A 24,025-nucleotide genomic window follows, 5' to 3' on the forward strand; every position below is an offset into this window, starting at 1 on the left:
TGGCTGAATGAACCCAGACACTGGGCATTAGGGAGAGCTCTACATTCTCTGGCCACCCACCATCCCTGTTCCCTGGTCATCAGGACACCCCAGGGGTCATTCCATCTACTCCCCTGTCACTGTAAAACACCCTGCACCCTTGTCTCAGGGGGACTCAAGAGTTAGGGCTCCCACCTCCCTGAGATTCCACAGCCTGTCTTGATTACTCACCACCCCCATCCGCCTCCCCCCATCAGTATAGCTTTTCTGCTCTAACTTAACTCCTGCTAACTACAGTTTTAGCCCATTTTCCTTTACCCAATCTGAGATGAAGCTAAAGAACAGCTGTTGGCCGCCCCAAGAAGTGTCTCCCTCCCTTCCACAGGCTTGACTTCAACACCATCTGGGTCACCGCAGGTGTCTGCAGCTCTTCAAGACTCATTCCACACGCATTCGTAGAGCCCCTGCCATTTACTAGGCTGTTGGATCTTTCATTTCCCTGAACCCTCAAAACAGATGAGGCTCAGAGAGGCTAAGTAACTGAGGTATGGCCACACAGCTGGTAAGTGATGGAGCAGGGATTTGAATCTAGGGTTTATTTAAAAATTTCCCTCACTTGTCTGCAGCAGCTCACCCGGATTCCCAGGATCTTACAGCCTCACATTTCCTTTGAACTGGGAAGATGCTCTGAAGACTTGACCCTGAGAGGAGGAGGGCGTGGCCAGGACCACAGGCCCTGGTGAGCCTGTTCCTTGTCACTTTCTGGATTCTTGATAGGGAAACTGAGGTTTCTCGAGGCTCTCAGACCCTGTTCTGACCCCCAAGATGCCTGGAGCTGCGGCTGCGTGGAATCCCCAGGGTGCAGGGCGTGGGGAGGGGAGGAGGCAACGGCAGAGGGTCTGCGCCGGGGTCCAGAGGACTTGTGCAGTTGCGGGTCCCGCGCTCCAAGCGCAGCGCCCCAGCTGCGGGCAAGGGCTTGCGGGAGGGGGCTAGGGACTCCCGGGCCTGGCACTCCAGTCCGTTTTTTGCTGCGGATCCCGGCAAGGGGGGCCGGCTCGGGGGGTGGGACTGCAGAGGGGGGGATTCCCTCCCTCGTGCGAGCGGAGGACTGGCCCCTCTCCGGGCTGGGAGCTCGGGCAGAGCGGAGGCGCGACGGAGAGCCCCAGCACGGGGCGGAGAGCGGGGAGCGGACCGCCGGAGTGGGGCATTGCGGAGAGTGAGGGCCGGACCGAGCCGCCCCAAAGGACCGATGCGCCGGGTGGGGCGCTGGCCCCGGAGGGCGTGAGCCGCCCGCAGATTGAGCAACTTAGGAACGCGCGGGCGGAGCGCGGGCGAGCCGGGCGCCCAGGACAGTCCTGCGGCAGGCGGGCGAGCCGGCCGCGCCCTCGCCCCTCCCGGGCCTGCCCCCGCCGCGGCTGGCAGCGCGGAGGTGAGTGCCCCCTGACCTGCTCCGTCCACCTCCCTAGCGCCCCCTTTCCCGGGACCTGGGGTGCCGGGGCCCTCCCGTCGGGGCTCGGCTGAGCTGAGTGCCGTTGGGCGGGGGGCAAGGGGGCGACAGCGAGGGGAAGGGGACTTCTGGCTGCTGTCCGGTCAGAGGGTGGGAGAGGGCACCTCCTGCAGCCTCTCCTGCTACCCTTGCCGCCTCCACCCCCGTCATCCCTCAAGCCAATGGGCAGCCCCCTCCCGGTTGCTGCCTCGGGTTCCCCTCCACCCCGCAGCCCCCTGTGATCGTCCTCACTCTGAATCTGATCTCATCCGACTCTGAATCTGAAACTGATCGAAACCGATCGTTCTGGATTCCCCAAGCCACTCAGTCCTATTCGCCCCCCCTCCCCAGTCCAGAAGCTCTCGATCCCTGGTGCCATCGCCTCGAATTCCCCTGAGTCCCATGGCCCCTGGTTCTTCCCATCTCAGTCCCGCAGCCCCGGTCCGGGTCCGACGTGGCAGGCTGCGAGCACGACCGCCCCCAGGGTGCTGCGAGGTGGCGCGACTCACTGGCCCTCAGGTCGGGCGCTGAGGGACGGATGGTACTGCTTGGTTGGGGAGAGGTGGGGGGCTGTGTTCGCCCTGGGCTCAGAGGAGGGCAAAGACGGATTCTGGGTGCGGGTGGTTGGGGGCAGGGGCTTTCTTGTGAAACTGGCCTCTTGGATTTGGAGAATTCTCTTGGATTTGGGGGGACAGTGAGAGGGACTTCAGGCCCGCCTCCCCTCCCCCTGCACCTGCTGGGCCTCTCCGGGACAGTGGGGAGGGAAGAAGAATTTGCGCGCATGGGGCAGAGATGGAGGGACGTGAAGGAGCCTTTCCTGGCTGCCCTCGGTGTTGGAGGGGTGGGGGGCGGCCCCAGCACCTGGCTTGACTCTGGCGGACACGCTAATCCCGACAGGTCGGGCAGGCACGCACTTGGTCCCGCCCCCAGCCCAGCAATACTTCTGCCCCCGCCCGCCAGCCCGCTCCGCGGCCGAAACTCCCCACCCGCAGCCGGGCCCGGGGGGGGGGGGGGTGATGAGAAATTATCGGGATGGTTTACATTTTTGGGTCTGTATCCGGCCCTGGACGGAGTACCAATTTATCCTGATAGTGTTACAGGCAAGAAGGTGAAAGTTACTGCAACCTTGTGGGGGTTAGCGAGTCCCCCCCCACCCTCAGCTCCACCCCCAGCTGTGTTCCCCTCGGCAGCCTGTGTCCTCCCCTCCCCAGACCACCTAGCCTGTGCACGGCCTCCCGCCCCAGCTCTGCCTCTGCCGCCAGTTCCTTCCCCACCTCCGTGGTCAGCTCCCTGTCCCCTGCCCCGCCCTCCAGACACCCAGTCCTGAGCAACAAACCCCACTCGCTGGTCACTGGACTAGGTTTGTCACCCCAAGACTCTTAACCTCTCAGTGCCAATAAAATAGGAATATTTTACCTCCTTCTTAGAGTTATGCTGAGTAAATGAGGGCCTGCCTAACACATGGCAGGTGGTGCAGGCACCTCATGAATGTAAGCCCTTCACCCTGAACCTGGCAGAGACAAAATGATGCCTGAGACCGTGATTACTACCAGCAGTTCCCACTGCTGGCTCTGTCTGTCCAGGGTAGTCTGTGTGTGTGCCCACCACGCTTGTATGGGGGGTGGGGTGGGGCAGGGACTAGCTGCGGGGAGATGGATGCAGGGACCTGTGATCTTCTGGGGCTTGGTACTGCAGCGTCCTTAGTCTGAGACCTGTCCAGCTTTTAAAATCGGATTTCACATCAAATTGTGAATTTTCAACTTCTCTTTAAAAAAAGAAAATCAGAAGGTCTGACAATATTAAATCATTATTTCTGCCTATCGACAGTGCACTGGAGTTGAATAGCACATGCTCCCTTTAGATGGGACATTTGCCCTCCAGTGCACCCCCTCCACAGCTAGCTAGCTGCCCTCCTATTTGTTGCTTATACTCCTGGCATAAGGAACACTTAGCTCCTTTTCAGGGTTGATTCTATATGTATATACTTTTTAAAGTGCTGGAATCTCTTCCCATCCAGTGGTAGGTGAACGAGGCCAGTGTTGGTGATATTCCGATCTGGATCCTCCTGTCCATTTGTCAGCTGAGATCACGGTTCCATAGTGATTCACGTGGGAGTGGGCCAGAAGATCTTCATGGGCAAGGACCGGATAAGCATGGCAAAAGGAAGGCTGAATGCTAAGACGGAGGAGGATTGAGGGGGATAGAGGTGAAGTAGAGGGAGGGCGAGGAAGGGAGCTGACAATTTGTTGAGCACCCAGCCTGGTGTGCCAGGCACCGAGCCGGGCAGGCACAGGAGAGGCAAAGATCTTTTCTGCCCCTAGGATCCCATTGATACTGATCACACCGTGAGACCAAATTCTCAGAGGCCCCGAATTTAACACCAGGTTTGTCTGATGCGGCCTTCTCCTCCAGTGTTTGTCCAGTGTCAGGACTTATGGCGTCCTGAGAGTGTATCTGCCAGGAGTCCTCAGACCTCAGTTTCACAAATGCCTCGATTAAATGTTAACCCTGTGATAGTGAGTGATCACACTGGGGTAAATGCAAATATGGAAATTGCATAACAGTGCTCAGTATTAAGATCCGTATTCAGATGATACCAAAGCAAAGCAAAACACCTGTGTTGCTTTTTAGATGACCATTGGCATGTAGACACAGAATTGTGTCTTCTTGGTCATAGAAAATACAATTATTAGTGAGTCCTCCCGATGTGCCAGGTGCCATTCTAAGCAGTTTCATGTATTAGCTCATTTAAAGTATAAAAAACCACCACCCGCCCGCAGATAAGGAAACCGAGGCTTGGACCAGCTAAGCAACTAGCCTGCGGTAACAGCTAATACATAGCATTGCCCACATTGAAAGCCAAGCACTCTGCTTCCTCCCTTAACCATCATGCTCTACAGCCAGCCTCTGGCTAAAGACCCCAGTTTGATAAACTCAGCTGGAAGACCAACCCACCACAATTTGCAGGTGAGGGAAGTGTGTGGTGGGCACTGGGGAGGAGGAAGGCTCCCGCAGCTCACGCAGGGAGTACTGGAAGGGCGTGCAGAGGCTGGTGTTTGGGGGTGGCTGGGGGCGTCCCCGCCCCGGCTCAGCTCTGGCTGCAGAGCCAGGTGGGACCCGTCAGCCTCGTGTAAACACTTCTCACAGGGGCAGCTTAACCACTTGAGTGTGACTGGCCTTCAAAGCTGGTGGGAGAGGCCGAGGAGGGAAGTGCTGAACTCCCTTGAGGGATAATGATTTATCTCCCATGCAGGTGGGCTCCCTGGGGCCTCCCCCAGAGGCCAAGGGGAAAGGGGTTGGGACAGGGTGGGAGGGGCACTGCCACTCCAGCATTTCAGATTTCTCATTACTAAGCCAAAACGCAGCCAACTCTGAGAGCAAGCCTGTGAAACCGGCATCTTTATCCCCATTTTATAGATGAAGAAACTGACGTTCTGAGAGGCTGAGTGACTTGTCCAGAGGCATCTAGCTAGTGGGTGGGATGGCGATGCTTCCCTGGCATCTTCAAAGCTTCCTGAAGGCTGGCTGGTTCCTCCTGTCCCTGGGCGAGCGTGGGTGGGTCTGCAGCCAAGTGTGCGGGGCCACGCTTTCGAGCAGGCCTCGGCTGGGAGAATGTGCGGGAGTGTGTGATCCCGAGTGTGCAGTGCGGTGTTCGGGGCCCGGACTCCCAGGTCGGGCTCCAGACACATTGCACTGGGGAGGGACCGGCTCCCCCTGCCCCCATCACCCGGCCATCGGGTCCAGAGACCTGGCTCTCGCTGGGCCGGGGGATTATCCCCATTCTCTGTGTCTCTGGCCAGGGCGGGCATCACTGCCTCTTTTATCCTCGCACAAAGGCCAGGCCCGCAGGGCCTGCTGTGTCAGAGTTTCTGTGGCCGGGGGAAGCCTTACTTCCTTTTCTCCCGCCAAGCCCAGAGGGCCACGCAGAGTCTGCCAGCTTGTCGGGGGCCACTGCTCTAGTTTCACAGGTGAAAGGCACAGGGGTGACTCAGCACAGGGAAGAGAGGGCTGAGGGGTCACTCACAGAAGGGCAGAGAGAGCTCCTCTTCAAGACACAGGCTATTACTGCAGCATGAGGTCTGGAGGGTAGATCTAAAGAAGCACTTCCAATTAGAGCTGGCCAATATTGGGCAGGGGTGGGGCCAGCTGGTTTCCAGGGATCCACAGATTGGATGTGAGTGTCTACCATATTCCAGCTGTGTGGGTAGCCGGCTCTAGTCCCAGGTTAGGGGATTCTGCAAAATTCCTAGGAAAAGGAGCAGATTTCTTCTACAGGGGGGCCAGGTGGGTAACTTGTCATATTCAACCATGCTGAGTTCCTCACAGTCTTCAGGGCATGGGACCACATGGGAGGGTAGGAGGCATAAGTTGGGGGAACCCCATGGTTCCCCAGAATTAACCTTTCTTTCTTCTCCCCCAACAGGTTGGTTTTTGGAGGTGTCCCTGCTGAAGTGACAAAGAGTTCTCCCATGTGACACACCCTGAGGTGCCTTTGGGGAAAGCTCTCTGGACCTCCCAATGGGCTGATGAAGAAGTGGGCTCCCCACACCCTCTCTGTCCCCAACTAAGATTATGGTGGATTTGGGATACGGCCCAGGCCTGGGCCTCGTGCTGCTGACCCAGCCCCGCAGGCATTAGCCAGAGCCCTGTGTTGTCCACCCCCCCAGAGACCACCCCTCCTACCAGGGGCCTGGAGCTGGCAAGTGACTATGCGGCTTGGGCTGTGTGTGGTGGCCCTCGTTCTGAGCTGGATGCATCTCGCTGCCGGCAGCCGGGGGATCAAGGGGAAGAGGCAGAGGCGGAGTGAGTAATGGAGCGGGGCTGGACCACCCCTGGCCTTGGGAGCGGGAGGGGGCCGCCTGGGGACTAGAGGGTCATCGGTGGTTTCATCTGTGATGACCATTGCAGATTCTACTTTGTCTATTACAACTGCGTAGATTACTCAATAGATGATCCTGTTTGTGGATTATCCGGTGTGTGGATTAATTGGTTGAGATTACCCACTCTGTAGATTACCCACTTTGTCTATTTTCCCCTTTGTAGACTCTGCTTTCTAGATTAACCCCTCTCTTGTGAGGATCCAGTGTGTGGATTATGCCCTTTGACATAACACCAGCTTTGTGTGGTATCCATGGAGATGTGTCCCTCTGCTGCTGTGGCCCCAGCCCCAGGGTGTTTGGCCCCCTCCTCACGGATAGGAGTTCACGGCGCTTTTCTTTGGGTCTTGGCTGAAGTGCAGCCCCCGGTAACCCCTTGGGGCCAGGAACCCTACTCAGCTTGGGCAATAGCTTTCCCTGCCAAGATCACGGGGGCAGAGACAGCAGAGTAGGGAGGCTCGTGAGACTGTCCACTCCTGTGGTTTTTAACTGCGCGGTAGGATTCAGGGAGCTGTGCTGGGGGCAGAAGGGGAGGCAGTGGGAAGGAGTCTGGCCCCACTGCTCATCCAACCAGAGTGCCTCACTCTTTCCTGTTTTCAGCAAGATTTCATGTGAGATGTCACTGGAAGGAGGGGTTCTCACAGTTTAAAAAAAAAAAAAATTCTCTTATCGTACAGATAGGCCTAAGGACACCCTGTCGATACTGGAACCCAATTCCCGTGAGTCCCGTCTTCCTAAAAACGAGCTTGATGGAGCTCACGATTAACCTGTCCCCACAGAATCCCATCCCAGGCAGCCCTGAGAGCCCTGGGGCCTCAGCCAGGCTCCTGTGATGGGGATGGGGGATCTGTACCTGCCCAGCACGGATGGGAGTGGCCACTCCGGGGCTAGGGAGTGGGAGGGGGCCTCTGGTACAGATCCCAAGGCCTCTCTCCCTTTCAGCGTCCCCCATCAGGGATGTCACGCTCCTCTGACGTGCAGCACGAGCACCTCTTGCTTCACTCTGAGGCCTTCAGACTGAGGCCCACCCGGAAAGGTCAAAAGGCAGCGGAGTTTTGTTGGGTCTTGACCGACAGGGCCAAGGCCAGAACCCAGCCCAGGGAGAGAAGCTCAGAGAATTGGTGAAGCTGAAAATCCCTGGCTTAACACACAATTAGAGACGGTTAGGTTTAATCAGCAGCGAGGCCTTGATTTTCCTCCCTGCTCATCTGTTGCGGCCGGTATTTTGGACTCCCTGGGCCCGATGCAGTTTAGTGGTCTGTAAGCAGTCTCCTCTGTTTCCGAGAGGAGAGAGAGAGAGAGAGCACGCGAGCGAACGAGAGGGGCCACTCATGCTCGTGCTACGCACACTAGTGGTCACACTTCCACTCACAGGCAGAGCCACACCCCCCCCTCCCTAAGCCAGGGGTCGAAGATCGGGGTTCCAGTCTGTTGTACTGAAAACAGCAACAACAGAGGACTGGCCTGAGCATCGGAAAGACCCGGTCCCCTCAACAGCCAGGCGACGGCAGCAGTTTGACGGGTCCACTTAGGAGGCAGCCCCCGGTCACAGCCCCGGCAGTGGGAACCCTGTTCTTATTACCAAGTGGTGTGAGTGACAAACGTCCCTGATAGTGACATGTGAGGGTGGGGAAAGACTCGGGGTGCAGTGAGGACCCAGAGAGGGATGAGGGTAGATGTTGCTGGATGATGCTTGTTGAATAGAAACCATAAAGCTGCCAGGGTCATTGTAAAGGGATATATTAAAGCCTATGGGAGATTTTATTTCTGTGTATAAATTGGTTGGGAACCCTTTATAAAATATCAAGCTCTGTCTAGACTTCGGGATGCATGTCGTTGTTATATGAACCATGTGGCCCCAGGGTTTCCAGGGAGTGGGGAGGGAAGAAGGAGGCCCATGATGCGGTGTGTGGCTCCTCAGACCTTGCAGCCACGGGGTGGGGGGCGGGGGGCAGTGGGGAGCCAGCGTGCGGAGGTAGGCTGGCTGTGCAGATGAGCGTCAGGTCTGTCCACTCTGTCTGCCATCTGGAACTGCAAGTCGGTAGGACTGTCAGAAGACACCAGATAGAACTCTGATCACGAGGCATACACCAGTTTTGAGTCCAGAAATGGCTGATCTCAGGCCTGGGTGATGGTCTCCCTGCGCGGAGGGGGTGAAATTGAGCAAAGCGCTCTTTAGCTGTGAGTTAGGAACCCTGGCGGAACGACTTCCTCCTCTCCCATTCACTGAGGACCCATCCCCTCCCCGAGCCCCCTCATCACTCACTCAGCCTCTTGTTCTCCTCGCTGGCCCTCACCTGCTCTCCTGAATGTTTTCCTGCCTGGGATTTCCTGCTCCTCAGGGTGCCCACCTTTATTCACTACTCCTTGCATTGAGTACTCCTTCCCCTTACTGAGACCCTTCTCCTATGTGATTCCTGGGCCCCTTACTCAAGTCCTGCCCCCATGAAGCCCTCATTCCTTCACTGAAGCCCGACTCCCCCATCTGACCCCATCCAGACTTTGTGGGGAAGTGAGATCAGGGTAGACTTCCTGGAGGAGGTGACATTAGTTCTGAGGAGTTCGTCAGGCTCAGGAGGTGGCAGAGAATGTTCCGGGCAGAAGGACCAACTTGAGCAAAGGCACAGAGGTGTGCAATAGCGTGATGTGTCCAGACAAACAAAAATAGTTCTATATAGCTGAGGGGTAGTGTTGAGAGATGAGGCGGATAGGATCAGCTCATGGAAGCTTTTTAGGCCAGGTGGAGAAGTTAATAAGACCAGTTGGGTCTCAATTCTGCTGGTGATAGGGAGGCATGGATGGACTCTAGGCAGGGGTGTTTTGGTTTTAGGAACATCAATTTGCAAGCGTTTTACACAAGAATGGATGAAGGAGCCTAAGAAGCCCCAGGGGAATGGAGGGGAGCACAGCCTTGCCTTCCTGGTCTGGCGAAGTGGGCTACATTGAGGACTTGGGGGAGGGGGAGCAGAGCTGTGTGAGCGGGTTTTGTGAAGAGGTTGGGAAGCAGGCTCCAGGACCTCTCCGAGGGCCCTCCACTTCACCCAGCCCACCCAGCCTCCACAGAGAGGTTACAGCCCTACAAGGCTGCCTCCCCTGCACACCTCCCTCCAACTTCACCCAGCCCACCCAGCCTCCACAGAGAGGTTACAGCCCTACAAGGCTGCCTCCCCTGCGCACCTCCCTCCATCATAGGCATAGGAACCTTGCATGTGGTGAATCTGGCCATGCCCTTCTGAGGTCCCCTTCCCTGCCAGTAGCATAAAGCCCTATTTTCCATTCTGTGAATGCACTAGGATGTTCAGTGCCTCAGAGCCTTTGCACAGGCTGTTCCTCCTGTGTGGCACACCCTCTTCACCTAGCTGGCTGGGTAAGGGAGTGCCTTCCATTACTCATCCACTTACATGGTGTGAGCCAGTCCTGCTTGCCGCATCCCTGGGTGGGCCTTTGTTTATACCTCAGCTCTAGCTCTAGGTCCCCAGCTCCTAGCACTTCTGGGAAAGTGTTAGGTGTGCAGTAAATGTCTATGGAATGAATGAGCATCAGTTTTTCCCTTTGAATCATTATGCACCCCCCCAATGCCCACCATCTTCTTTGGTCTCCATTTCCCACACACAGAGCTCCCTCCCTGTGGCTGTCTAGCACCGCACTGCCCATGCATCTGTATCACTAAGCTGAGAACACCCTTGGGTTCCTATCCTTCTTGACCAGCATCCCTTTCCTCATTGAACTGACCCCTGCCCATCACTGAACCCCTCTTCTCCTTGATAAGCTCTCCTTCCTCTTCCTGAGCCCCCAAACTTCATAGAACTCAATTCCCTTTGTCCCTTTCTCAAGCCCCAAGGCCAGTCTTACCACCTGAGCTCTGCACTGCGACTCTCCTGTATCCTTGGGTCTTCACTCCATCAGTTCACCCAGCCTCGGAGTCTCAGAGGCTCATGATCACAGCCCCTGCTCCCAGCTGCTCTCCCCTCTCTGTTCCTATGTTCTCCGATGCTCTCTGGCCCTCTCCTCCCTTTACCTCCACCTCCACCCCTCCCACTCACTTCCCATCCCCCACTCCACCAGAACTGCTCCTCTTGGGGTCAGCCAGTCGGTCACCTCCCCGTGCCAGCCGTGGTCTCCCCCCAGCTGTCCCTGCACATCTCCCCCTTTGCAACTTGGTTCCTGTGCCCACTCTCCCTCAGCAACCCCCCCCCCCCAGGATTCCTTCTCAGATTCTCTCCGAGCCCCTCCTCCTTGCTGACCTGTTGAGTGGGTGTTGACCCACTGCTCAGCCTCTGCCTCAGGATGACTCCCACTCACATGATTTAACCACTGATGACCATGGTTTCCACAGATGGATCCCTGGGTTCTCTCCCCTGCTCCATAGCTGATTTCTTGAATGAGATGGCTCTCCTTCCTCTACTCCTCAACCACTGCCCTCTGCCCCCATCAGGGGTGCTATTGCTGCCTCCTTGCCTGACACCTCAGCAGCATTGGCATGGCGACCCCTCTCTGCCCTGCCCAGTGCTCTCTGCTCTTGGCTTTCATATTCACTGTGCTTTTGAGTGGCCTTTCTTTTTTCTGCCCTTCCCTTAAATTCCTGGTTCCTTTGCTCACTCTCTCGACCCACTGTCCTTTCTGTCTCATGGACCCCCGTGCCTTTATGACTGTTTTCATGTTAAGGACTCCCCATTGCAGTCTCCAGGCAAAATGTTTCTCTTGAGTTCCAGACCCACAGGTTCAACTGCCTAATAGACACCTTCCCCTAGATGTCCCACAGGAGCCACAACCTCAACACATCTAAAACCTGACTACTCATCATTCCTCCACCCAAACCTGCTCCTCCTCCTGTGGTCCCCTTTCGGTGAAGGGCCAAGGGCCACCCTGTCACACAAGCCCAACACCTTGGAGTCACCCTCAGCTTGCTCATTCCCCAGCCTTCAGTCCCAGGTCCAGCCTACCACCTGGTTTTATTGATTCTCCCACCTGAGTATCTCACCTGTGTAAACTCCTCTGCAACTTCTCAGTTCAGCCCTGTCTCTTCGAGCTTGAGGCGTCTTCTTGCCTTCAGACTTGCCATCCCTGCAACCCATTCTCCATATCACAGAGTGATCCTGACCATGTCTCTGATTTTAAAGCCCCCAGTAATTCTTCACTGCCTTCACAATGTCCAAACTCCTTTGTACAGAGTCAAGACCCTTCCTCATCTTGGTCTGCCTCCCTCTCCAGCTTCACGTTTAACCACTCCCTCCATGCTCCCCCCCCCATGTTGGTTTCAGACCCCTAGTGCTCCGCGCTTTCTCTTGCTTTGTCACTGAGAGATCTGAAGAGAAATGCACACAGAGATGAGTTGTTGGTTGAATGGGAGGTGGGCAGCAGGATTCTGAGAAGGCCTTTTGCAAATCTGTCCTTAATAAAAGTGACAAGGATGGAATCCATAAGCATGGGAACATAGCTATCTGGCTGGCAAATGGGATGCCGGGATCAGTTCAGTTATTGAAACCAAGGCAAGAATAGAGGGAACATTCATTTCTTTTTTTTTTTTAAGATTTTTTTAAACATTTTTATTTATTTGACAGAGAGAGAGATAGCGAGAGCAGGAACACAAGCAGGCGGAGTGGGAGAAGGAGAAGCAGGCTTCCCGCCAAGCAGGGAGCCCGATGCGGGGCTTGATCCCAGGACCCTGGGATCATGACCTGAGCCAAAGGCAGACACTTAATGACTGAGCCACCCAGGTGCCCCACTTCTAAAAAAAAAAAAAAAGATTTTTAAAATTTTTATTTGGGAACATTCATTTGAACAATGAATTCAGTAAAAACCTTGAATAATAGAGGATATAGTAGCTTTGAAGTAGAAGCAGTACCTAAAATCTACAGTAACTTATTAATTTGTAATAGAGCCAAATAAGGGCCCAAAGTGGAAAATTAAACCCAAGAGCTCCCTCATAACGTCAAATGCAACATTTGGGTATTTTTGTTCTTAGAAGAACTAAACCAAGAACAACATTAATTTTTGAATGTATTGATTAATTAACATTGGCTCTATACAAATCAATTCTATATTTTAAAAAAAAATCAGTCTACCTGTACTTCTGGCCTCCACATCACCTCGTGTGGTCCTGCCCTTGGCCTTGCTAAACTTTGTTCCCTCTGCCTGGCATACATGCTGGCTGCAATGCCTCGTTCAAGTCATTTAACTTCTCCATGTCCTCCTCTGTAAAAACGAGGTTTACAAACTAACAATCGCGCCTGCTTCGTGGATTGTAAGGATTAAGTAAGTGAATGCGTGAGGAGCCCTGAGAACAGAGTAAGCGCACCACATTTAGGAGTTAGCAGCCACTACTATGGTCCTGGTGGTCGTTATATGGCTGTTTGTTCCTGACCCTTCCCCTTCTGCTCACCTTCTTAACTCTTGCTCATTCCTGTTCTGAAATCAGGGATCACTCCTGCAGCAGGTGCTTCTCCCAGGGCCCTCCAGAGAGGACATCCTCACGTCCGTTTCCAGTGGTGGGAAAGGAGGCACACGAGACACTGTGTTTTGCCCCGGGGCACAGGTCCAGCCTGAGCCCGGGGTCCGCTATGCTGCGTGATCTCCTGCTATCTGTTCTGATCCCCCCTGGCGCTCTGCTCCCAGCCTGCATCTCCAGCTCCTCGCTTCATGCTTGCTCCTAAGTGGCTCATAAACCTCTCTTTGTGTTACCTTCTCCACTTGCTTCTCTTCCCGTGGGATGGACCTTGTTTAGTGACCGGCCCCACTGTTCCACCACCTACCCTAGCACTCACCCCAGGCTCCTCCCTCCTGTTGGTCTCCTTTGCCAGTTTCTCTTAAATCTTCTTCTGTCCATCTCCAACTGAGCAGAATTTTGTTTAAGATGTTTCTCATCTTTCTCACCTGGATGATCTGGTCAGCTTCCTTCCAAATGGTCCTTCAGTCTCTGGGCTCCATCCAAGCTGCCAGAGGAACCTTCCAACGTGTAAATGAGCCCAGCTCCCACACCTTGGCCGATAGCTTTCAACTATCTAAAAAGTATTCATAAAATAAATAAATAAATAAAAATAGCCAGTAGTCGGACCGTTCCCAAGAAAAACGCTGCAAAACAAGGGTTCTTTGGCCAAAATATTTGGGAAATAAAACTTCCTCTGTCCCCCTTTTAGGGAGTCAGTTTGCACAGGAGTGTAATAAGGGTTGAAGAAGCCCTGCGGTGAAGAATCCTATTTAGACCTGTCGGACCCAGTGGTTCTGTCTTCCCTGACGTAGTGGCCTTTCCTCCACAGCCTCTGATGAACATCTAGGGGAAAGTGTGTTCCAAGAAGGCTCTTTGGGAAATGCTGCCTGGCAGGATCAAGTTCAGGTTCCTTAGCATGATTGCCTTTCACCATTCCCTTCCCCACCCCTGCTGCACCCCAAATCACCTGCAGTTCCCTTTGGGTTCTTTTCTACCTCTGTGGGCCTGCTCCTAGAAGGACCCTCATCTCTCCTTTGTGATGGACAAATCTCTACTAATTCTTCAAGAGTTGGCCCAAAGGGCACCTTCTTCGTGACTCCTTCCCCTCTCTTCTTTTTGGGTTCGCTATTGCTAGGCCTTGCGGCTGTCAGCATTTGCCTGCTTGCAGGTCTGTCACCGCTGAAAGATCAGTCTGGAGTGGTCAGGCGAGCCTCCCTCCATGTCCCTAGCACTCACCTGGCACAGGGTACCTGGGAGGGGCGCGGGGAGTATTGGTTAAACAAGTGGCGTCAAAGGGTTGAGACCCCGTGCTGGGGCTGGAGATCACACTGCCTCAAAGGATGTGTTTCCCAGTGTTTCCCAACCTCAGCACCATTGACATTTTGAGCCAGACAACTTGCTGTGGCCCCACCCCCACCCCATGCATTGTAGGATGTTTAGCAGCATCCCCGGCCTGTCTCCCCTAGATGCCAGCAACAACCCCCTCCCCAGTGTGACAATCAGATATGTCTCTAGACTTTGCCAAATACCCCCTGGGGAGCAAAATCGTCTCTGGTTGAGACCACTGTTCCAGACCTAAGCTATTCCAGTTGTTTTCCTGTCTCTGAGCAGAAGATCTTTTTCTCAGTTTAACCCGTTGTCCTTCTTGACCTTAAAACTTTCTCATGGATAAAAAATCCCCTCCTTCCACACCAGAGGCTGAGCTTTTCTTCCTCTGGGGAGGGACAGGGTAGGTTCCAGGAAAAGTGCAGCTTCAGTAGCTCCTTGGGAAATGGCAGAGGCAGCCTGGAGAGTGAGCCCGTGTTGTGCCTGGAGCTGGGGAGACATTGGGGGGGGGGGCTCTTGCTTCGGGCATCTGTGCCAGTTCTCCTGGGAGATGATGCTGGGGGGTTTGTCAAGCAGCTTTTCGAGGAGCTGTCATCCTGGCCTGTACTTTCTGAACAGCACATTCGTTGTGTACGAAGAAACTCCAGTCTCCTCACTTCCCGCCCTTGTGGGAGCCTGGGAAAGAGGGAGGTTTCTCCTACAGCCGCCTTCTTACCCCTGTTCTACCCTTGCAGTCAGTGCGGAGGGGAGCCAGGCCTGTGCCAAAGGTTGTGAGCTCTGCTCTGAGGTCAACGGCTGCCTCAAGTGCTCGCCCAAGCTGTTCATCCTGCTGGAGAGGAACGACATTCGCCAGGTGGGCGTCTGCTTGCCTTCCTGCCCACCTGGATACTTCGATGCCCGCAACCCCGACATGAACAAGTGCATCAGTGAGTGTGGGGAAGGCTGGAGAAGGCTCTGGACACTGGGGGAGGGTGCTTTGAATTGTTGGGGGCAGGGAAGAGGAGTAGAGGGGACACAGAGGAGGGGAGATGAGGCTCCTGATTCAAGTATCCAGCTGCCAGCCCCACATCTCAGAGAGTCCATCCACCTTTCCAGCTCCACGAGTCCATATCAGAACCATATCTCCCTCCTCTAAACCTGCACTCCGGCGGTGTCCTGGGCCACTCATGTCATCGACCTGAGAGCCAGCCTGTCATTCATGTCCTCTCCCATCCATCTAATGACCAAACCGTGCCTGCTGCCTTTCCTTTCCATCCTCATGGCTATAGTCTCTCCTGGACCATCCCAGTAGCCTGCTTCTCTGTCCTCCAGCACTCATCCGGTTCCCTTGAGCCCTCCCTCCATGCTGCAGCCAGAAAGATGCTTCTGAAACATGTGTCCTGTCCCATCACACTTCTGCTTGAAAACCAGCCCGGCTCCACGGACTGCAGGGAAATCCGAGCCCCTGTCAGCCTGTCCACTCCCCGCCCCCACTCCTGTGCCCAGGTCTTCTTGCTGGCTGGGCTTGGCTCTCCCACAGCAGCTGCAGTTCCACGTGCTCTAAGGCACGTGCTGTCCCACCTCTGTTCAGGCTCGCTGTGACCTACTGGGGGACAGGCAGGGAACCTACTCCGGTAAACAATGCCGGTGCCCCTCCCGTTTGCTCAGAGCCTTGGAGATTAGAACGCATTTCCAGATCACGCATCAGCTGAGTCTCACAACAGCCTTTGGAGGGAGATGGGACCTAAGTGACAGGAGCGCTTTTGGGGGGCTGACAACAGTGAGGCTGGCGGGGGAAATGGCTGACCCAGATCGGCCTTGGGTTCTAATCTCTACTCTGCTTCTTTGTTGTTGGATAACTTCAGGTGTGTTGCAGCCTCTCAAAACCTCATCTCTAAGATGAGAGTGCTAGTTTTCACCCCCTAGGGCTGTCGCCAGGGGCATATATATGGAAAGCCCTTAGTGTCTGGCGCACCACACAGTAGTGGCTGTCCTTACCGTATGTCACCTGCAACCAGACCCAGGGCCCTGAGCAAGAGAGGAGGGAGGGGGCGAGACGAAGAAGCCACAGAGCGCAGGAGGCACAGAGGAGGGGTCTGGTGCAGTAGGGTGGGAAGCTTTTGAGGATGGAAGGGGGACCCTGGGGCTGCCCTCTTGGTCCTCAGGGTATTTGGGGTAGGAATTCCTGGCTGTGTCAGCTCCTGTGAAACTGGCAGCCCAAGCCTCAGGTGCCAGAGACTGGGAGGAAGTCAGCCCTGCCCACGGTCTGGGAAGGGAGAGGTTGTGAAAGACTCTGCCTGCTCCCAGCTGGGGCCCTGGGACCCTCCCTCCCCCAACTTCCCCAGAGGAGGGAGAGATGGCCGGAGGGGATCAGGGAGGGACCCAGGAGTCCAACCAAGGTCATTCCTGGAACTGGGCCTTGCAGAGGGAGAGGAATTTGCCCTGGGATCTCTCCTCCCCGCTCCAAGCAGATTTTTTTCTCAGGGCAGGAGGGGAACCAGGGTTTGGGGTGTTGTGGACACCCAGCAATGGGGAGAGGAAACCACACAGCCATGAGCGGGGGTCATTGCATCCCTCAGTTCAACTCTGATTAGGTGGCCCTCTGGGGTGCCATGACATGCTGGGACCCTTCTCTCTCCCTGCCCACAAACCCCAGAAGGTCCCGCCCTCCTCCTCTGAAACCAGCTTGCTTGGGCCTCACCTTGGTTCCAGGGCCTGGGATTGGGTTTGGGGTGGTGTTAGCTGACCGGCCCCGCCAGCCCCGAAGAGTGGCCACTTTGGCTTCCTCTGCCCACCCTGTCCTTGCCTTCCCTCCCTCCCAGGACTCTCCCGTGGTCATGGCAGGTCCAGGCCAGGGTCCTGCCCTTGGGGGGAGGTGCCCTCAGGTGGGGGACTTTGGGAACAGGGGATGAGCCAGAGGCCCCCAATCTGGCCCTCTCCTCAGAGTGCAAGATTGAGCACTGTGAGGCCTGCTTCAGCCACAACTTCTGCACCAAGTGTAAGGAGAACTTGTACCTGCACAAGGGCCGCTGCTATCCGGCCTGTCCCGAGGGCTCAGCGGCCGCCAACGGCACCATGGAGTGCAGCAGTCCTGGTGAGTTTGTGGGGGGGCTGGGGGGTGGAGGCAGGGGAGGGACAGGGAGAGCCTGCTTACCTCCCACCCGCACCCCCTCCCCCGACCACCCTGTGGGGTTCGTCCCAGGGCTTTTCTGCCCTCTGGACTGAAGATGCCTCCAGCCTCAGGCTCAGGCAGAGAGAGGGTGGGAAGGGCTCCCCTGGGGCATTCTGGGGTACCCAGGGGTGACCCCCTCCTCCCTTTCTTTCTCCCCCTCTTCCCTCCCTTCCTGCCAGCACAATGTGAAATGAGCGAGTGGTCCTTGTGGGGGCAATGCTCCAAGAAGAAGAGGCTCTGTGGCTTCCGGAGGGGCTCCGAGGAGCGGACTCGAAGGGTGCTCCATGCCCCTGGTGGGGACCACGCTGTCTGCTCCGACACCAAGGAGACCCGCAGGTGCACAGTGCGGAGGACGCCCTGTCCCGAGGGTGAGCTGCGGCCTCTGCCTCCCCGGGGCTGGGAGTCAGGGACAGCCATGGAGGTCTGACCACTTCTGCCTGGGGAAAGGGCCGCAGGCCAGGGCCAGATGGGAATCCCCAACTCAAGATGCCATGCTGGGGGAACCAGTGCTGGGTGCTGGCAGAGAGCAGTCCCCAGAACTATGTGGTGGGAGGTGGAAGCTTTAGTGTCTGTGTCTTCCAATTGCCCCATTTCCTCTGAACCAGCAGAGGTTGGCATTGGAAGGACCCTCAGAGGTCAGATGGGGCTGCAGAGGGGGATGCTAAGACCCAGGGAGGTGTAGTGATGTGACCAAGGCCACACAGCCTGTAGCTGGCAATGATGCGGCAGCTACCCCCAGAGGCAGTGGAGTGGGGCAGAGGAGCTGGGGGCTGTCCTGCTTGTCCTGAGTGCTGTGCCAAACATCGTAGCCCATTGGGGTCCAAGATCTGAGGAAACACAAGGAAGAGGAGGGTGTCTGGTTCATCGAGGGATGGGGGGCGAAAGGCTCCTGGGACCCCCGTCTCCATACCCATGTTGCAGGGTCCCCTGAAGTGGCCGGTAGTCAGAAGAGGCTTTGAGGGGGATCCCCACTGCCAAAAGGCAGTGACTTCAACCCCCCCCCCCGCCCAGCTTCCTCCCCACTCCCCTCCTAGAGCCCTGGGCCATGCCTGGGGCCTCCTTACTTGCTGCAGGACATCCTTTGTTGACTCTTCCTGCTGTTGGGATTGCAGGACAGAAGAGGAGGAAAGGGGGCCGGGGGGAGAACGCCAACAGGAACCTGAGCAGGAAGGAGAGCAAGGAGGTGGGTGCCGGCGCTCGGAGACGCAAGGGCCAGCAACAGCCGCAGCACCAAGGGACAGTGGGGCCGGTCACGCCTGCGGGGCCCACCTAGGGACATCCGTCACCTCCAGGCCCTCACAGAAAGAGTCCAGCGCTGCTCTGTGTGATGGAAGCTTTACCGAACTGGAGCGCTGGGGGCAAAGTGTGCACACACTCTCCATACATATATGGACACACAGACACACACACAGGCTCATGTCCAAACATGCAACCAACATACATGCGCGCGCACACACACACACACACACACAATCAAGGCCACTGGAAGACACTTCTCTCTCGGACATCACCGCATGAACAGGGTGGGGAGGTGGAGGGGTCACCTTTGCCTGGCAGAGGGCCCAGTGGAACAGACTTGGTTTGAGATGCTCCTAAGGGATATGTCAGAGGGACCATTTCCCAGCGTCCAAGCCCAAACAGAGTGGGGCCTTCTGGAGGAGCCGATAGGATCTGCCCAGTGTGGCAGACAGGAACCAAAGCTTGAGGACTGTTCAGCATTTCCAGCTGTGTGACTTTATCATTGGAGAGTATTGTTTCACACCCATGATCCGTATCAGGGCTGCCCCGACTCTGAAAACTGCTTACAGGTTTATTTCAAATTAAAAACAAAACCAAATGACAACGGTAGCCACGGGCATCACATTCCTTCACAGGGTGCAGGAATTTGTGGGGTATGTGGGAGCAAGACGGGACAGGGCTGAATTTTGAGAGACCCCCCCCCCCAATGGCCTCCTGGACAGAGGGTCCAGGGCAGGAAAAAAACTTCGAGGATACTCTGAGGGTGATACCCAGCTTCTCTACAGCCTTGTTACTCAGAGTGTGGTCTGTGGACCAGCATCCATGTTCTCACTGGGCAGCTTGTTAGAAGGGAGAGTCTCAGGTCCCATCCCAGACCTGATGAACCAGAGTCTGCATTATAACGAGGTCCTGGGTGATGGGCATGCACATTCAAGTTTAAGAAGCTCTGCTCCGATCACCTCTACGGATAGAACAAAGGTCCTGGCCAGCTTGCTACAAGAGGGATTCTGGTCCACTATAAAGGAAGACTTCCCAACTGGGAGCGGTAGGATCTGAGTCCTAGAACACTATAGTGGCACCCTAGGGGGAGGGGGTGCTCAGGCTCTCTGGGACAGTTGGGGACCGTTGGATCCAAAGGCAGGACAGCGGACAGCATGACCTCCTGTGGCATCTGAAGTGTCCACTGGCAACCATATGCGCGCCAGGCCCTGGACTGAGGGGTTTCTTGGGGGAGCCAGGCATGGGCCTTGCTCTCCTGGAATAAGAAGTTGATAGGGGTGACAGGCATGAACCAAGGGATCATTCCAATAAATGTGTAATTACAAATGGGTGGGGTTAAGGCCAGGCAACCACCGGCACATACACAGAGCTATGAAAGTGAATAAAAGTGAATAAAAATAAGACTTTATCTCAGGGAAGCTTTTCAGAGGAGGTGGTATTTGAGCCAAGCTCTGAAGGATGAGTAGAAGTTAAGACAAAGAGAAGGAATGGTATTCTAGACCAGTGCTGTCTGCTAGAAATACCAGACAAGCCACTTATGTAATTTAAAATTTTTCTAGTAGCCACATTTAACGAGTAAAAAGCAACAGGTGAAGTTAATTTTAATTATAGCTTTTATTACACCAAATATATGCTAAAATGCTATCTTTCTAACGTAATCAATATAAAAATTATTAACAACATCTTTTACATTCTTTTTTTTTCTTCAAACTAAGTCTTCAACAATTCTCTGTATTTTTACACCTCACAGCGTACCTTAATTTGGACACTATAAATTTTCACCAGAAATACTTGACTTGTATTTAGATTTCATAAAAATTGAAAAGTAGACTCACATCCTGAATTCCTGCTTCAGGAATAGTTAACAGTTTTCCAAAGATTGAATTGACTATGTTTTAAATTTTTAATTTAATAATTAAAATTAGGTAATATTAACGATTCAGTTCTTCGGTTGTACCAGTTGTGTTTCAAGTGCTCGCTAGCTACACGTGGCTAGTGGCTACTGTGTTGGACAGCAGAGTTCTGTATAGACGGCATTGCACATGCAAATGTCCTGTGGCAGAAAGGAGCATGGTGTTCAAGGAACTGAAAGAAGGCCCAATATAGCTGGAAGGCCTGGAGGGCAAGTGAGATGAGATGATTCTAGAAAGGTCTCCTGTGGTTGGGTCTTTATTCTCAGAGCCAGAGGAAGCTGCTAAAGGGTTCTAAGCAGCCAGCCAAGATGACCAGATTTGTATTTGGCAAAGATCCTGGTGGCTGTAATGTACAAGGCAGACTGGAGGGAAGCTGCATCGGGGGCTATTGCTGTCATACAGGTGAGAGGTGTCGGAGACACGGACTAGGGTGGAAATGGAGAGAAGTGGATAAAGTGACAAGGCATTTGGAGAATAAAGTTGGCAGAGTTTGGTGATAAACTGGATGTGGAAGAGGGAAGAAAGGGAGAGGAGGTGTCAAGGACAAAGTCCCCATTTCTGGCTCGAACACCCCCAGGGTGATGGTTCAGTGTTCTGAGATGGGGAACCGGTCAGGAAGGCCAGATTGGGAGGACAAGGTTTTGATCACGTTAAGTGCGAGGTGTCTTTGAAACATCCTGGTGACCACGGCGAGTAGATGGTGTGTAGACACAAATGCAGGTCTAGTGTGCGCAGGACATGTCGGAGCTGGAGCATGAACTGGTGTAGAGAAGGTAATTGAGGGTTTGGAAGAGGTCGCATAAAAAGAGAGCTGGGGACTCAGCTGTGCGGGCTTCCAGGTACAAAGATCAGATAATGGGGATCAGCTGGCCGAGAAGGCAGAGAAGGAGCAGAGGAGACGGAGCCAGGGAGTCCGCAAGCCGTAGAGAGGTCACAAGGACCTAAGGTGCTCAGGGACCAAGTAAACGAGAACTGGAAATTGACCGTTGGACTTATAACACGTGTGCCGATAGTAACCTCAGCAGGAGCCATTCAGAGCGGGCATGGGGGCAGAAATCAGTACAGAAAATTCCTTCGGGAAGTTGAGCAGAGAAAAGGGGAAAAGCCTGACAGGGGCTGGAAAGAGAGATGGAGGTAGAGAGAGTCCTTTTTTTCTTTTCTTTTCTTTTTTTTTAAGGTGGGAAAGACTTGAAAATATTTAAAACCCACTGGGAAGTGTCCAGTTCAGAGAAAGAGGTTGATCCACAGGAGAACAAAGGGGAAACCAGTGGTGGAAGGCTCCCAGCGGAGGGACAGCTAGACGGGAGCCTGGGGAGGCTGGTGCAGGTGAGGGAAGGATGGAGGTTTGGAAGGTGGGGGATCTCAGGTGCGTGCACTTGACCTTCTGTGGGGCTCTTCCCACCCATACCAGAGAGCCCCCTCACTGCAGGCCAGGATTTGGAGCCTGAGCTGCAGCCTGGGGATCCGGCTGCCCACTGCCTCCTCTCCCTGACCCTGGCGCTATCTTTGCCATCTCTCTGGTCATCTGTCTTCATCTCCGGTTTTGGTCTCTACCTCTGCCCCTCCCTGTTTCTCTGACTCTGTCCTCCTCTGTCCCTCTTTCCATCACTGTGTCTTTCTCTTTTCCCGCCTCAGCCTCTGATTCTAGTCTCTCTGTTCTTCTGCCTCTCTTCTAGGCATCAACCCTCAGCCCTTCTGTGTCTTGGCTGCCTCTGGCCCTGGCGTGTCCTAATCTCCCAGATCCCCTAGGTCCTCAATACTCAAAGTGTGGCCATAGATCAGCAACCTCAGAGCCTAAGAGTGCAAAATCTCACTCCCTTCCTTGACCTAAAGACTCTGAATCTGCCTTAGATCCCCAAGTCATTCACATGCATATTAAGTGTTTGAGAAGCATTGCCTTAAGCTTTCCTTTAAAACAACATCAAAGCAAAAATCAGAATCTTAGAACTTGGAATGATCCGAATCCTCCTGAATCTCCTGTGTCACCTTGGTGATACTCTAAGGCATTCAGCTTCTCTGCATCACCTCCTCGAGCCTCCTAAAGTTGCTCCTGAAGCTCTAGGCCACTAAGGAAGGGAACATAACGTGGGCTTCTGTGGGTCCTGAGCTTCCATGCCTGCAGAATTACTGGTGGGAGGGAAGTCTCCTGACACCAATGCGCTGGGTGCTTCCCAGTGGGACTCTAGTCCCTCCTTGAAAAGTTAGCCCACCTGGACCTGTCTCACCCCTGTCTGTCTCTTCTTATCCTTTCAAGACTAAGAATGGTTTTTTGAGCTGGTGGCAGGGTGTGGGTTTCACGATGGGGTTCAGTTACCTGCGCACAGCCCCAGAAGCAACACACCTGAGGCTGGAGACCGTAAAGATTGACCAGAAGTCACACTAGGTGAGTTTCAGAGTGAGCAGGTGCTGGAGAGAGGGAGTCCTGGCGAGATTCCTAACCCTACTCCCGGGTTTAGACAAACACAGCACCTGATTCGTATGTGGCTGTTATGTGCCCACGTTGTCATTTGGGAAGTGTTAGCTTTGCCTCTCGATGGGGTCTCGACGGGGTCGCAGATCTGTCCCGACTAAGACATTTCTGGCCACCTTAGCCAGTGCCAGCTCTGGTATGTTTCAGACCAAGTCTCTAGAGAATGGATTTGTTTTCCACTTCAGTATTTTGAGTGATGGAGTTGTTTTCTGGATTTGTTTTTTTAAGTGGTTTTTCCCCTCTCTGGTTTGTTTGGTTTGGTTTGGTTTAGAAGGAATGAGAGAGAATTTAGGAAAAAGGGTCAGCTTCCTGGGCCCCATTCAAGCCTTTGACCCAGGGCCAGTCACTGAGGTGATGCCTTTGTGCCCCAACTTCTCCAGCTGTGGTCCGGACCAGACTAAGTGGACAGCAGGTGAAAACCCCGGTGAAAGTGGTAAGGAAGGGGAAAAGCAACCAGAGAGTGCAAGTTCCATTTTGGAGGATTAAAGAGATTCACTGCAAAGGGGTTGGAGCACTGTCTGGCTAGTAAAAGTGAGCAGGAACAAAAGCCTTGTTCTAGGGGAGTAGAGGAGATCTAAAGATTAGATGCCCCCAGGGTTGCTGAGGCCGAGCATACCAGAGCTGGGTGCACCTGCTTTGGTGTGGTGTACCTCCTGGCTCTCCCAAGGGAAAGAACTGACATGGGGTGAAGAATAAACAGGTTTTGGCTGGAGGCTTGGTGGAGTCTCCTTCAGCATCACAGAGACCCTGGACGAGCAGCCGCGGATGGGGATGGTGGGAGAGCTACGAAACTGGGACCCCCTTTCTCTGGCCCCTTCAGCCTGCCAGGTCGGTGGTGAGAAGGATTAGAGACCCAGGCCAGTGGCTAGAGAAGGTGGCTTGGGTCCTACCCTAGAGCCTTCCAGAACTTAAGTAGGAAATTGCGAAACAGAGCTACATTTTGAAAGAGAAAGTATGTGAAATATGGCTCCTCCCTCGCCTGTTCGCTCTCCCGGAGCTTGGTGCAGGGAGGTGGGTGAGATGGATTCCTGGCTAGACTCAGGCGGGTGTGGGAAAGAGGGCAGAGCCAAGCCCCCAAGGGCCCCTCAGGCCAGGCCACACCAGCTGCCAGCCTTTGATTATTGATTATTGTGATTGGGATGTACTTTTACCATCTG

At 54.5% G+C, this 24,025-nt stretch overlaps 1 protein-coding gene across 1 annotated transcript; it reads left to right on the plus strand.

The window, feature by feature from the left end:
* Positions 1-1,258: 1,258 nt before the first annotated feature.
* On the plus strand, positions 1,259-23,745 carry RSPO1 (R-spondin 1). The gene is made up of 6 exons (XM_035019056.1): positions 1,259-1,408; positions 5,889-6,268; positions 14,830-15,021; positions 17,019-17,168; positions 17,426-17,614; positions 18,359-23,745. Exons 2-6 carry the CDS (start codon positions 6,175-6,177, stop codon positions 18,517-18,519), a joined length of 786 nt encoding a protein of 261 aa, XP_034874947.1. The 5' UTR covers positions 1,259-1,408; positions 5,889-6,174; the 3' UTR covers positions 18,520-23,745.
* Positions 23,746-24,025: the final 280 nt, after the last annotated feature.

The sequence above is a fragment of the Mirounga leonina genome, unplaced genomic scaffold, assembly GCF_011800145.1.
Source record: "Mirounga leonina isolate KUSES-001 unplaced genomic scaffold, KU_Mleo_1.0 Mir_173, whole genome shotgun sequence".
In the NCBI taxonomy this organism is placed as follows: domain Eukaryota; kingdom Metazoa; phylum Chordata; class Mammalia; order Carnivora; family Phocidae; genus Mirounga; species Mirounga leonina.